Source organism: Etheostoma cragini, chromosome 6 (genome assembly GCF_013103735.1).
Source record: "Etheostoma cragini isolate CJK2018 chromosome 6, CSU_Ecrag_1.0, whole genome shotgun sequence".
In the NCBI taxonomy this organism is placed as follows: domain Eukaryota; kingdom Metazoa; phylum Chordata; class Actinopteri; order Perciformes; family Percidae; genus Etheostoma; species Etheostoma cragini.
The window spans coordinates 22,826,329-22,841,024 of NC_048412.1; the positions used below are offsets into that span (position 1 = coordinate 22,826,329).

The following is a 14,696-nucleotide window of genomic DNA, read 5'->3' on the forward strand; positions in this document are numbered from 1 at the left end:
CAATGCATAGACATCATTTAAATTATCAATGCCATCATTTATCAATGTATCTGATCAAACACACCAAATCAACATTTTAATGTTTCTCTCAGCAACATTGTAGATCATTTTGATTTGTTTAATTACTTGTTTACAGGCAACTTATATTCCATATAAAAATAAATAAAGTCAGTTAGGAAAATGGTTTACATTAGTCCGATGACTGTCAGCTCTCAAGATCAGACTACAAACACCAGATGTGAAATTTCAATGGCAAAACAGATCTGTAATGTTTAATTAGATAAATAAAGATATTTACTTACAAGTAGAGCAGTGTTAAGGCTTTTTTAACGCTCTGTGCTGTTTGTCTTGCAGTAACTTTCCAGTTTGTAACTTTCAAGTTTGAAGATGAGCTGATATAAACAGCGAGTCACCTAATAAAACTCCAGTGTGACACACTTCTCTACCAGTTACACTGAGAAATGAGCAGACAAATTGGTTAATATTAACTTAAATGCAAAACTAGAAATAGACGACCTCTTTTGCAGGAATAAACTCTGACGTGCATTTATTCAAAGTTAATCATACACCACAAACTCACAGAGCACGCCATCATTTTACATAACAATAAATATTGTGTGGCATTATCACAGGAAAGCAAATTGAGACATGTTTGGTTTCAACAACAGAACGTGGAATAACTCCACATGTTGTCTTAACAGTAGATCTGTTTTCTGTTACATAGGAACGGCTTGAATGTTGATTTTCTTCCTGTCACCCAATATTAACATTAATAACATAACATAATTTTAATATTACATTAAAATCAATTATCAGTGCAGCAGGAAATAAACACGGAGCCCTTAATGTTTGAAACTGTCACATGCACTAATGTGTATGTAATTTAAGTTTATGCAAAACTCAAATCAATATGAACAGTTAGAGGACTATTGTATATTTGCTCTTGTTGGATATTTTCTGATATATGTTGTGGCCTTAATAAAAAGATGCACATTTTTTATTTGAATTTTAAATAAAGCATTGCCAACTATAAACACTACATTTCAGTGTTAAACACAAAGCCCATTGGCGATTAATATTAGCAGTACAGTCATTATGTATGACAAAGAATAAAGTCTACTTACCTGTTTGTAGAATAGTTTCTGTACATTAACAACACACATCCAAACAGCAAACCAATTCCCGGAAGCAATAAACACAACATGTACAAAGAGGCTGTAAATGGAAAAAAAGCTTAATTTGCATATATAAACTTTATATCAGACCCAGTGGGATCCATATCACATAAGGACATACAAAAAAATAAAATAAAAAACTTCCACAATGTTCAGTGTCTAATATGCAGATATGTTCGCCAATGGTTCAACAGTCTGGGGGAGAATCTACATACAGGGTTAGCCAAAACAGTGATTATGTAATTTTCGGACTCAGATACCCTACACATAAATCTAAACATCAGGTTAGGTAAAACAGCAGAGCAGGTAGGTAATAAATGTGATACACAAAACACTCTTGATCTGCTTTTGGGTGCAGTTTGGAAAAAGAAATGATCACTCAGAGCGTAAAGTAACTTACATGTTTGTAAGTGTACAGACAACTGTATGGTGTCACTGCCCAAGACGTTTGTGGCTGTGCAAGATATGTTAGAGTGGCTTTGAGCTGGGCCACTTATTTTTCCAGAGACTACATTTTTCGTATTTGTGATTAGGTGGATTTTGTCAGTAGAATATTTTAACCTTTTTTAATTTGTCAGTGGCAGCAGCAAAATCATTTCTCAAATGATAAACATTAACTGTGTCTTTGCTGTTATTAACTTACAGTATAGGTAGGCTAAACATTAATTTAGGAAAAAAAATGTTAGAGCGGAAGGCCACGTTGTCATACATTTGGTCTATTCCGGGGGAATAAACCACCACACCAGGCACTTAAATAAAGCAACCTAAAAATAAAAAAGTTGTATTCATAGTTTCTTGTGTACCCAAAGTCTACACCCGCAGTAAGGAGGCCAGATGAAGAGCACATTAGGAAACCGCTGGAGGTAAGGGAAGTGCAACAAGTGAGGTTATAGGTGGTCGGGTTTCAGATTAGCTAGCTAATTAGCTAGCTAGTCCGATGGAAGCCAACGTGCTAACCAGCTAAAGTGTCTATAACTACTCCGCCAAAGGGCCTGGAATGCCGGATTATTTTGAGACCAAATTCACAGCGTCACCCTGTCCGTTTATTCAAACGTAAACTAATTTATGAGGACATTGAACAAAAAGATAAAATACTGGATAACGTTAAGTAGCTACAGGGCGTCGCCATAGCAACCTTCCGGCTTCTTGAGACCCAGGTGCACTAACGAGTTGAGGAATATTATCGTTTTCCTGGAACAATAAAACACGGACACTCCCCATCCAGAGTTATTTTAATGGTAAGTAAAGTTTGTTTTTCAGCCGCTGGCATAATTTTGTTTTTAATTCGTTGTCATCACACAGGCATCTGTATTGGAGGTGTTGATGTTTGTTGTAAATATTTGTTTGGTGTCCATGCTCTTGATTGTCTTGCTAGATACCCAATTCGTTGTCTTTTTCGAAACTTTGTTGGTCATGCTCAAACATAGACTGTTATGTGGTCATCACAACAATGTGTACCTTGCGCAGCAGCTGATTTCTTGCGAAATCACGAGATCACGCAAAAATCCGTCTGTAGCCAGACCTTTCTCCACAGCTGCGGAGGAGGGTCTGGAGTCCTCATAGCATTCCCGGATGTGAGAAAAACGTGCGGTGGTTTAATCATAGACTGTATATAAAGACCAAGATCATTGTAGATACTGTGTGTGTGTGTATGTGTGTGTGTGTGTGTGTGTGTATGTATATGTGTGTATATATATATATATATATATATATATATATATATAGTCTGTGGGTTTATTGGAATTTCTTTAAACTAATCACAATTCTCTTGGGCAGAGCTGAACACCAGAAAAAGCCACATGCAGCTGTTTTGGTGGAACAGGTCTAGTACAAAAGTTGTTTTAGTTGCACAACAGAAAAGTCAGATTGGACAGATAGTCTAGCTAGCTGTCTAGATTTACCTTCCAGAGAGCAGAGGAGGAGTTAAGTATAGTCCTCGTAAATCCACCAGAGTTTAAAATGTCAACGCAAACAAAATTATGCAGGGTTTTAGGCTCTTTTTACTTTAAAAAGGTCTTGGCCAAACATGTAGACGGTTAATCCTTTTTTAAGATGACTCTGATATTTAGTAATTTATCTTTTTTTAACGTTTAAAATGTTACTCAAACAGAGATTCAAAAAGACAAAGCTCAATATTCCCAGTAAACAAGTGTAGCCGTCTAAGCAGATGAGCAGTCCCCATGAAGAAAGTTGGCTAGTCGCTGTTCACTATTCGGTGTTCTTCTTCTTCTGACCTCTTAATTTCTGAAACACCACCTGTAACAATGTTACAACATTTAGATTGCGGTGCTTTTGTATTGTATACTTTCTGCAAATGTATACACGTTTTTTACTTCGTGACAAAGGAAACTAGTGAAACTAGTATTGAGCAGATGTTCAATAGTCAAAAATCCGCCATACTGTATATCAAGCCACTATGTCGCCGCAAATCTAGAGGAGTTGTTTATAGGCCTCAAGCACCTCCTGCTTTATCAAAGTAAACAAAGGTTTGCTTTATTTTCTGTTAAAACCAACCGCAGACATGTTCTGCAACATTAAATCAGAAAGTATGTACTGTGAAGTACATACTTTTAGGGAGTTTTAAAGGATTTATATTTTCCTTTTGAGGGATTTTGACAAAAGGGCTTACCTTGCCAGATGAGCTGCTACATGAATATGTCTGCAACGGCACACTGATGTGCAACTGTGCTCAAGCCCACGTTTTAATCACCACCTAATCCCCTACCCCTCTGTTCTATTCAGTTGTGAACAGGACACTTGCTGATGTCATTTAAGGCAGTCAGCCTGAACCGTGAGAAAGCCTGAAAGAGAGGCTCCTGCTGGTTTCTAAAATCTGGTACACTAAACACTATGCATTAAAAGATATATTGAATACAAAATCGGAGATTGATGGAAAAATTCTGTCTTAACAGAATAAACACTTGCAACTCTAGATATAAAGAAGAACGTAGAGACTTCTCCTCATGTTTATATCTTCAGCCAGTTCAGTTTGAACCAAAAGTAAATGTTAAAAATAATATGATAAACAAAAAAGCCCCACTGCCAAATACATGTTAAACAGCAGTATCTCTTTCAATGAACACACACCAAAAATCATACTAAAAGTGAAAACTAAATGTTTATGTACATTATTTCATATTATATATAAATTGTGAAAAATATTATGATTATTACTATTTGGCACTTAGAATTTAATTATGTAGTAAAATTGGTCAAGATCTTAAAAACCCCATGAGCTTAACATAAGTGTTACAAAAAAGAAAATATAACACAATAGAGCAAGACGTTCTAAAAAGTACAAATTACATAACTGGCAGAGCAATTTAGAACTGTGATCTATTTGTGCATCACACCACTGTTTTTATAGTTAACCTGGGCATATTCACTTTCCTTCTCCACATTTCTAGGCTTCACTTTGTCATATAGGCTTCCCATATATAGTGCGTTGTCCACAAAACCTCTGCCTATGTCTCCCACCATGCACCTCTCCTCCTCCAGATAGGAGCTACCAGGCTGGTGCGTGTCCACATTGTCTTCTCCCTTATTCTTCTTGTTCTTAGGCTTCCAATTCACACTAGAGTATATCACATCGTTGCCTTCATCATTCTGCGTCTTTAAGCTTTTACTGTCTCCCCGTGCATTGTTTAGTCCAGAGCTTGGCAATTTCGCTCTGGTTGGCTCAGAGATAGTTGCAGGGGTGGGGACATCCGTCTGTCTCAGAACATTAGTGTTGACGTAAATGTCCTCTTCGGTTGTGTTGGGTACCTATACAGTTAAATAGAAAACATCAGTGGTACAGATACTGTGCTAATCCAGTTTGAGTACATAAAGTACAGTAGAATACTGGCTGTAAGTCAAAGTACCTCATTTCCATCTCCACTTGTTAAAAGTTGGCTCACATTAACGGTGTTGGTGTCACCTGTGCACTGACTCTTCTGAAGGTTATGGTGAGTCTTCTGAGTCCTGGAAAAGACAATGGAGCTTTTAAATTACATGTGTATATTTGATTCATGTCTTTGTTTTCTCATGTATTTATCAACATGATGAAACAGTTGACACACAGACTGTAAACCAACAGGGGTAGCGTAGCTAAAATGAAATGAGAAGTGAGTGAAACTCTGCTGTAACTAAACACTGTTTCAAAGCTTCATTTTATTAGGTTGATTATCAGTTATCAGCAAGAAAAATTATGTCTGGCAATCAGCATTGTAATATTTGAAGTGTAATACATTTACTTGCTTTCAGCAGAATCATGTATTCATGTTGAAAGTGGAGTTTTTAAAATTTAATTTATTTAACTATAAGAAAATGTATATATCTTAGTAAAAAAAGTCTTGAAAATCAGACCAGAACATATGGCAAACACAAACTGCGTCTATCATCAAAGAGGAGTGATGGTCTAATGTTAAAACTACAAACAGGGATAAGGACATCTCTTATACATTTGGGGTTGCAAAGTGATTGACATGAGTCATATTATAGACCTATACCTACCTTATTTACATTTTTATATAAAGTTTTTTTATGTTAAGAATAGCTGTGATAGTAGGCTTTGTGTTACAGATTGGTGTCTGGAGCTGTTACCGTACCTGATAACGCACAGCAGAGAACATACGAGTAATAGTAGAGCGACAACTGTGGTGATGAAGACTGGCATCATCACTCTGTCTGAAGTGTACAGTACAAGGGACAAGGGAAGATAAGGAAGTAATTCGGGCAAGAGAAAATTTGTCTGGTAAATGGATACTGTATAAAGAACTCAGCTTGGTGAGCCTGGTCATATTAAACACACCAAAAATTAAGTATTTACTCATTTTGAAACAAAAATTGAGTCAATACTAATGTTAAATAGTTCCAACTGGTTCCAAAAGTGTTTAATGACTGCTAAAATCCAAACTGTAGTGGAGACCAAATATCCCAACCATATCTGGTCTCCACTGCAATATGCAAAAAGACTGTCAAATTCATCATGTTCACCAACATCTCAAATAATCCTCTCAGCTAGCCAATAAGATTTGAAATCAGTACGCGTAAGACAGACCTTGACTTTGTGCAGATGTTTGAGCCTTATGGCTGTTAATACAAAATTGTTGACTGGCAGATCCCAGAGAGTTGGAGCTGCGGCAGAGCAAGGTGGAACGATCCCAATCCTGCGGTTGATTGACGGTGATGATGCTCATCTGGTTTTTGTCATTCAAAGTGTTGCTTATTACGAACATGTCAGAGTGATTGACCGGTTGCCCGTCCAAATACCACTGTAAAGTGGCAGAAGGATTTCCCACTGTCCTGCAGGAACAACTCAGCTGGGCTGCAGCTTTGCTGCAGTTAGATGAGGGCAGGATCTGTGGAGCAACTGTAATGCATGTAAAGAAAACAGAGCTTAGAAGTTCAGAGACATATTTAGTTACATTTACAGTAATTAATCCAATTAAAAAAGGAATGACAAGATGTACGGATATAAAATAATTGTAGAAGATTGTGAGTTTAGACAACCATGATGCAAAGCTAAATGCATTTGGTATGCATATGTATTTCATTTAGCAAAATGTACCCCATTTTAAGTTAGTTAGTGTTAGTTTTTATCTAAGTTACCATGGGTCATATTTATTTGTCTATTACAGGGCTCTATATTGAGAGCATTTTACTCACATTACACCCAACATGGATGTGTGTGTGAGCTATGCTTAGATGGGAGAGGCTTACTTGTGTGTAAGTTCAAAGGTTGTTTTAGTCGTGCAACAGAAAACTCCGATTGGACAGATAGTCTAGCTAGCTGCCTGGATTTACCCTGCAGCGATCTGTGGGGCAGTTAACCATAGTCCTCATAAATCCGTCAGAGTTTAAAATGCCAACACAGAGGAAGCCCAAGGCAACTGAAATCCGGCCTAAATGAGTGATAGCAGCTGAATTTCCGTCGGCAACGGAGCGATCCAAAAAGTGAAGACCGTGGTTATAGACAACAAATCACCTTGCCGTGTTTTGCAGATGCAGCGGCCACTATCCCCACACTGTAAACATTTTCACCATAAATGTACATTAATATACTGGCAGCAGCTTTGCCAGTAAACTAGTGTTTATTTACAGTATGCATACTGTTTTAAAATGTTAGGGTTTTTACTGTAAATAGTGTCCTACTTTTTATTTCAATTTACAGTAATATACTGGCTGCTGTTTAATTCCTGCCTTTTCCTTTATTTTCCCAAGATGCATTGTTATTAATAGTAAATAATGTAATTTGTAACATTCACAGAAAGTGCGGTACTATTATTATTTTCTCCCAGAATGCATTGCCATTTACAGTCTGATCCTCTATAATATTAAAACAGTAAGATACAGTGAGATTTTAGATCAAAAACTTACAGTGGAATGAACTTTGCTACAGTTTTGGAGATTGATGAATAATGTCTTAATTAGTAATAAATAAGCAGATCAATTTAAGAACAATTTAAGAAAAACTAAAAATATTATGTAGATAAATAAAAAGCATTTTTAAAACAATCTCTTGAAATATGCCTGCTTTATGAAACATAATACTTTTGAAATGTAATACATACACTGAACATCTATTTGACGGAGGTTGGATCGTCCAACTCCAATATCATTTTCAGCCTTGCAGAAAAAAGAACTGTCTTCTTTAGATACGTTAAAGCTTAAAACTGCTCCGGTCCCAATAAAAGTCTCCTGGCCTCCATCAGCTCTGTACCAGGTGGAGTTCCTTACTGCTGGGTCGGCAGTACTGCGGCATGTCAGAGACACATTCCTGCCCTCTAACACTGGACCAGAGGGATTCACTAACACTGTGGTGTGTTTGGGGGAATCTGAAAAATGACAAATCATCTGTTGTATTTATAGATCAAACATAACCTGACACTGTTGAAATAAGGCATTTTATTTTAGTTAAATTAGACTGCTGCTGACACGTTTTTGTAAAAAGCATTCCATCATTTTTTTTTTGTGATGTAGGGTTAGATCAGCTGCTCACCAGCTTAATCAAAGAGAGTGTATGCTGGTTTGCGTGATTTGGTCCCGAGGGACTGGGCACTCCTAAGGTGTAGATCAATAGATAAGATAGTTATGCATTGAATTACATTTTTATATTGGGGTGCCAACTGTTGTGGAATGTACATATGATAATGTCAGAAGTAACTGATCTAATTGTAATGATATTTTCAGAAACCAAGATCCATGTGTAGTGTTTTGAGTTGATTCTTAGCAAAAACCCTTTGTTCTTTTTGTGTGAGAAATTCTTACAAAATATAGCTTTAATTTACTCAGGTTAGCTCACAGGTGGTAAGGTCCAATTAGGGGAGGGAGAGAGAGAGAGAGAGAGAGAGAGAGAGAGATTTTGTTTGGGTATTTCGTCTTAGTTAGGGATCAAACACCTTATTTTGTTCTCCCTGTTTAGTATTATTTGTCTTCTTCTGGGCTCAAATCCCTGGAGCTGTTATGAGCTAGACACAAAACTTGGCCCAATGAATGGAAATTATGTACATTTGGTTCTCAAGAAATATGTGCTAAATCTGCCACGTGGTGGCGCTACAATTGTTGATCAACAAGGCAATTTTGGAAATAAAACGCCCCTCAGCCGTAAGTCCAATTGACTTGAAAGTGATGGAATTTTAACTAATTTACATAATGTGAAAACAGTAACATGTATAGAACTTTGTCAATTCGGATCCTATCAACACCAACACCAAAGAGCGCTGCAGGACTGATATGCATTTCTACTCAAAATAATAATCAAAATTAAAAATAAATCTGCGAGATTGGTGAAAAAAACATGGCTACCATCACTTGTGTCCTCTCCAGTCTTCAATCTCTACAGGGGTTCCTAATAATTACTTTACAAAAGTGCTAACATACTACATGTTCTCCTATCTATTTCAGAAGGAGATATTGTCCTAATCCATTAATGAGAGCTGTTGTCATTTTGGAGTTTAGGAGTTCTTGAAGGAATAAATAATGGAGCAAGGTAATAAGCACATTTTAGATTTTAACAAATCAGTCATACAGGATGACCTAGTTCACTTATAGCTTTTAAATACTGAATATACATCAGTCGTCAGTAGCGTCAGTAGAGCGTCAACTAATCATTGTTTTCCTTATCTATTAATCTTTCAATTACTTTTAGGATCAATCAATCAATCAATCTATTTAGTCTGGAAAATATTGTAACATTGTGAAAGTCTCACCACTGTTTCCCAAAGGCTGAGATGACGTGCTCTATAAACTGCTACATTCATAATGACATCTATAATGGTATAAAAGAGGGGAAAAGCCGCATATTCTCATATTTTGAGCACATGTTTCTACAACTCTTTATAATTAATTGCTTAAAAAATTCTGATAATTATTTTTCTGTTGCTCTACTTATGGATTAATCGAGTAATTGTTTCAGGCCTAATTCAGAATAAGTCAAGAAAACTTAAACAGATGAGATCAATTCATTTATAATGTTCATAATGAACAAATAACAGCAGATGACAAATGAACTTACATGAAACGTCAGCTGTTAAACTCGTGCTAACAGATGACTCAGTGCTGCCATCTTGTTTGTTGTAGACTGCAGTACAGGAGATTTCCCTCCTGTGATGGAGGTGAGAAGCAGTGAAGGTAACGTTAGAGATCTTGACTTTAGTTTTGTCCTGATTGTCCTGCAGTGTCTCCTGACTGCCACCCAGGTCGGGGGTCCATGTCAGAGTTGGAGGATGAGACAGACAGGGAGCTGGAGCCGAGCATGACAATCTCACTGAGTCTCCCTCCTTCACCTTCAGTGTGGACGGAGTCAGAGTCGGACTGGGAGGATGAGCTGGTGGGAAGGTACATACCAACCAGTCACTAAATAAACACTCATTTCTCTCAATTTTCTTAAAATATTATCTACCCCATATAATGAATACAAAACAATGTCAAAGCAGTTCTCTAATAGGGAAATGACCAACGTGTACGTATATGGCCTTTGAAACCTACCGTTGACTGAAATACACAGTTTTGATTCAGTAAAACTAAATTTCAGTTTATTGTTGCAATCCACTCTGAAGATGACACATGAGTTTATGTAATCAGTTGCTATCTTGTTCAGGGTCGTGGTGCAGGTTTTTTCTGTTAAGTTTCCTATCAGTTCTCCATTTTTGGTGCTGTCAAAGACAACAATGTTTTGATCCTTCATCCACACTGCTTTGCATGTGTTATCCAAGTTTGGTTTGTGTTCGGCCGGTATGTCAAAGGAGCAGGGGATGGTCACACAGGATCCACTCAGAACCTCGATCTTCCGCGGAATAGATGCCTTGAACTCTCCACACAGAGCACCTGAAACACAAGATACAAATCAAAAGTGAATACTGCTTAACAATAATGGAATTTTGATTGTTTGGTATTCTAACTAAAATTAAACCTTATTCTTAGAATAATCCAAAATGACAACATTGTTAAAATTAAAATGATACATTTGTCAAAAAAAGAAAAAGAAAGTGAGCGGAACATGTTTATGCTCACTGCGTCCTTTATTCGCTCCAGCATGTATTACAGATACGTTTGGACTGTGGTGTGAATGCTTGACTAACATTGTGTACTGTTACAGTTTTTAATCATTGTTAGTCATTGATCCAAATGTGATTGGACTTTAACTCACCTTGCAGCAGAGAGCCAATGAGAAGAAGACTCAGAGCTGCAGCCATCTCTGGGCTTCAGGAGAGGCAGAAACTCTGGAGATTAGACATGAAACAATTCACGTGTTTACATTTCATCCGTAATTAATTCAGATGTTTAGAGTTGTGTTTATTTGGAGGCAGCAACATTTGGAGAGGTTGCAAATGAAGAAATGTTTAGCAACCGAATGTTTCCGAAAGTGTGAAAATGCCCTAAACGTCAACTGACTGTCAACTAAATGAATCATAAATAATTTCTTTTAAAAACCTTAAGTAAAAAAATTCTATTAATAATTTTAAATAGATTTCTTTCAAATTCACCAGTTAAAAGATTATAAATGTGGATGATAGAGATTTTCAACAAAAGGGTAATCTTGGTCCAGTGTTTCTAAATGATTGTTTATATTTTTGTATATTTTTTGTTTGTATTTAGTTTGTCATTGACACAACAAACAAGACCAAGAAGATGACATGATGATGAAATGGAAAAATAGGAATTAAAGGCAAAAGTAACAAACATACAGTATTTTAATGAATTAAGTTATTTTCTATAATATATATATATATATATATATTATTAATATAACTAATTATATATATATATATATATATATATATATATATATATATATATATATTTATATATATATATAAAATATTATTATAATAATAATAATATCAATAAAAATTGTTAATTGATCTAAAGTCAAATGACTGTTCTGTTTTAGAATTTAGTATAATATTTCAAATCAGTTTTGATGATAACATATATGTCAAATTTAAATTATGATAACTTACATTTTCTTCAGGTCTTTGGAGTAGTGAGATGAAAAGACGTGTAGAGAAGTGATAAGAAGTTCCTTAAAAGTTGTGCTGCTTTTTCAAACAGCCTGCAAGAGTTGAAAATGGAGAAGTCACTCAAGTGCACATGCGTGCGGATACAAAATGTGTACTTTTTTAAAAATATAAATGGTTTTAGACACATTTTCGAATGGCTACAAACTGAATAATGCAATAATTGTGGGAATAGCACATTTATCTTCAGTCAAATTCAAATCAGCACTTTAGTCTCGTAATTACATGCAAGTCTGAATTTAAGTATGTAAGTCCATGACAACTTTAGTTATGCAAAGTAAAATACAACCCAGGACTGTTTATTATTGTAATTGTCACATATGGGGCAGAAACAGTAATATGCGCACATACACTATATAATCCCGTCCAATTCAAAAGCCCAGAAGAGTTTGAATTTTAATGACTATCAGAGAAGAGTTTGCTAAGTTCAAAGATGTGTAGAGACCTTTGCTTTTACAGACAGTTAAAAAATGAGGAAGTCACTAAAAAGATCACATGCTTGTTAAAATAAAATTTACTTTTTATCTGACAGTCCTACATCTGTCCTGGTCATAGCTTTTACTTTATTGAAATCAACTTCTTCTGTGATCCAAATATTCAGTCTTTGACCTTAACCACCATAATGTGGTTGACGTGGTGATGAGACTAGGGTCAAAGTGAAATGAAATGATTGTAGTATTGTTACTAGCAATGTCTGCAAAAGATTCAGGCACCACAACAAACCTTTATTAGCCTTTAATGTCAAAGTGATTTACACAGTTCCTGTTTAAAAAAAGGTTTTAGATAGTCGACATCTGTCCGGAGCCTAGCTTTCTGTTTTCTATAAAAATGATAATAATGAAATCCCACCATTAACTGGAATATTGATGTTTCAAATCTACAAACTTGTGGAAAGAGACAGTTTCTCACGTTGAGTACACAAATGCGTGTCGTTTATTTTTTACAGGTAAAAACACAGCAGGAAAAGGCGCAGTCTAACAACAAAACCCCGTAGAGTCCAACGTCATCACGCGTTCAGAACATTTAAAGGGGCCGTGATCCCTGAATAGTCATAATTACGTGAAGTGACTAGGGCTCAAACTCACCACACAGAGCACCTGAAACACAAGATACAAATTTTAAAGAAGATAGTTTACAGTATGTTGTTTACTGCCCTTCGTTGGGTTAGGTCGCTCTCCGAGCTTCTGCAGAGCTTGTAAATTGATGCTGAATTTCTTTGACATAATAAACCTTTAAATCAAATACAGTGTCAAGCAGATTCGTTATTATCACATCATCCATACCACTTAAAGCACCACATTATAGTTTGGTCCATCTCTCTAGTGGTCCATGTATGAATGAACCCCAACTCACCTTGCAGCAGACAGGCAACGAGAAGGACATTCAGAGCTCCAGCCATCTTTGTATGTCAGGTGTGGCAGAAACTCACGTTTAAAACATTCTGGAGATCACAGATGGAACACTTGATGTACAGTATATCATCCCTGAAGTAACAGGATCTTAAAGCAGGGTTTATGTAAAGGCTTGTGTCAAATGTGACACATGTAAAGTTCTCAGGTTGATTACTTTTTTGTTGAACCTTTATATTTTAATCTTCATAGTATTTAAGTAAATCCTTAAAATGTTCAACTAAATCCAATTAAAATGTATGGATTTTATATAATCTGTTAGCAGCTCTCCAAGGCAGGATGACGCAGTGCACTTATTTATTACAATAAGGAAAAACAGTAATATGTGGCTATATAATTACAATGACTTGGTAAGAATAATTGAATAATTAACTTAACAGATTTGACAGACTTTAAAATAAAACATTGATCATGGTATTATTCTTTCAAAGGTCAATATGGGTTTATCTGTGTGATCCTTCTGTAACCTAAAGATAAACACATTTCTCTATAAAATGGGGAAGAAACATTTATCTGATATGCAAAAACAAATTTCTTGGCCACATTTCGTAACTGTGACAACACACTCCTTTCATTAACGTAATGCAGAACATGAAATCCTGATATGAAGGAAGAAAAGGATGTGAAATGCTAAAACAGTGAAACATTTTCTGTACTTTTTTGCTATTGTTTTTTAATTAACTAACTGCAGCCTGTTAGGCCAGAATGTCAAAAAAACACAATCAACTGCCTCCCTAAAATGTTTATATATTGTTATGTCACTGAATCTGTTTTTTTGCTTTTCTTTCCAAATTTGCAGATATGACCAAGATAAAGCCCAGTGAATGAATTTAGTTGTGGCATTTTAATCAAAATCTTTGATTTATTGATCTGTTTTTTATAGAAGTTGTAATGACTTACGTTTTTGTCAAGTCTGTTTTGCAGTTAGATGAAAGATGTCATGTTGAAGTCAAGTTCCTTAGAAGGGAGGTTGCATTTTCAGAGAGCTTGTAGGAATTGTTTTTTAAACGAGGAAGTTGCTCATGTAGGTAATTGTGTGATATTTGCAGCATATTTACCACCATATTTATCTAATTTGATAATGTAAAAATGTGTCTTCTAGCAATAGTGTTCTTTAAGTTAAGAAAAAAAGCTGGTGGTTGATTGAAGTCAAAATTCTAAGCAATGATGTTGAATGTCTGAAAATAATATATAGGTTCGGTGATCTCTCTTGTTGTACTTTGTCATGAAACAAACCATTTACTTCCTCACTGCTGTATGGATTAAAATAATAAGAGCAATTATAATTGCAAAATTCACTAACCCCTTATCTCCTTTTTCTATGGCCTCAGTAAAACCCAATATGTAAAAAGGGTTTGAAGCAATAACCCCTTCCTTTTCCACAAACTGGGTTGCTCATTTGATAAAGGTGACAAAATACAGGAATGGTTATAAGTAAGTCGGTAAAATAGAGAACATTTCATGTTTTAAAGGTCATCTGGACTTTGTATAAACAAAGATTATAGCATTTGTTTGTCAAAATGTATGATATATCTTTTATAGTCACTGTATGGTACCTAGTGAGAGGTATGTTCAACATTAAGAGAAATCGAAATTGGGAACTGGTGTAG

The 14,696-nt window shown here is 35.7% G+C and overlaps 1 protein-coding gene across 1 annotated transcript; it reads right to left on the reverse strand.

The window, feature by feature from the left end:
• Positions 1-4,324: 4,324 nt before the first annotated feature.
• On the reverse strand, positions 4,325-11,684 carry LOC117946803 (sialic acid-binding Ig-like lectin 5). Its single transcript, XM_034875184.1, has 9 exons — positions 11,621-11,684; positions 10,807-10,879; positions 10,146-10,484; positions 9,673-9,984; positions 7,730-7,993; positions 6,217-6,528; positions 5,765-5,843; positions 5,039-5,138; positions 4,325-4,940 (listed from the first exon to the last, which is right to left on the reverse strand). The coding sequence occupies exons 2-9, from the start codon at positions 10,850-10,852 to the stop codon at positions 4,512-4,514; spliced, it is 1,881 nt and encodes a 626-aa protein (XP_034731075.1). The 5' UTR covers positions 10,853-10,879; positions 11,621-11,684; the 3' UTR covers positions 4,325-4,511.
• Positions 11,685-14,696: the final 3,012 nt, after the last annotated feature.

What these genes read in the sequence shown, in the direction of transcription:
- LOC117946803 (XM_034875184.1), bottom strand. Translation starts at nt 10,852, where the DNA reads ATGGCTGCAGCTCTGAGTCTTCTTCTCATTGGCTCTCTGCTGCAAG. An exon ending in AACATCTGCACAAAGTCAAG is followed by an intron (nt 5,844 to 6,216) that starts GTCTGTCTTACG and finishes TGTACACTTCAG; the next exon opens with ACAGAGTGATGATGCCAGTC. An exon ending in TCTCTGCTGTGCGTTATCAG is followed by an intron (nt 5,139 to 5,764) that starts GTACGGTAACAG and finishes TGTCTTTTCCAG; the next exon opens with GACTCAGAAGACTCACCATA.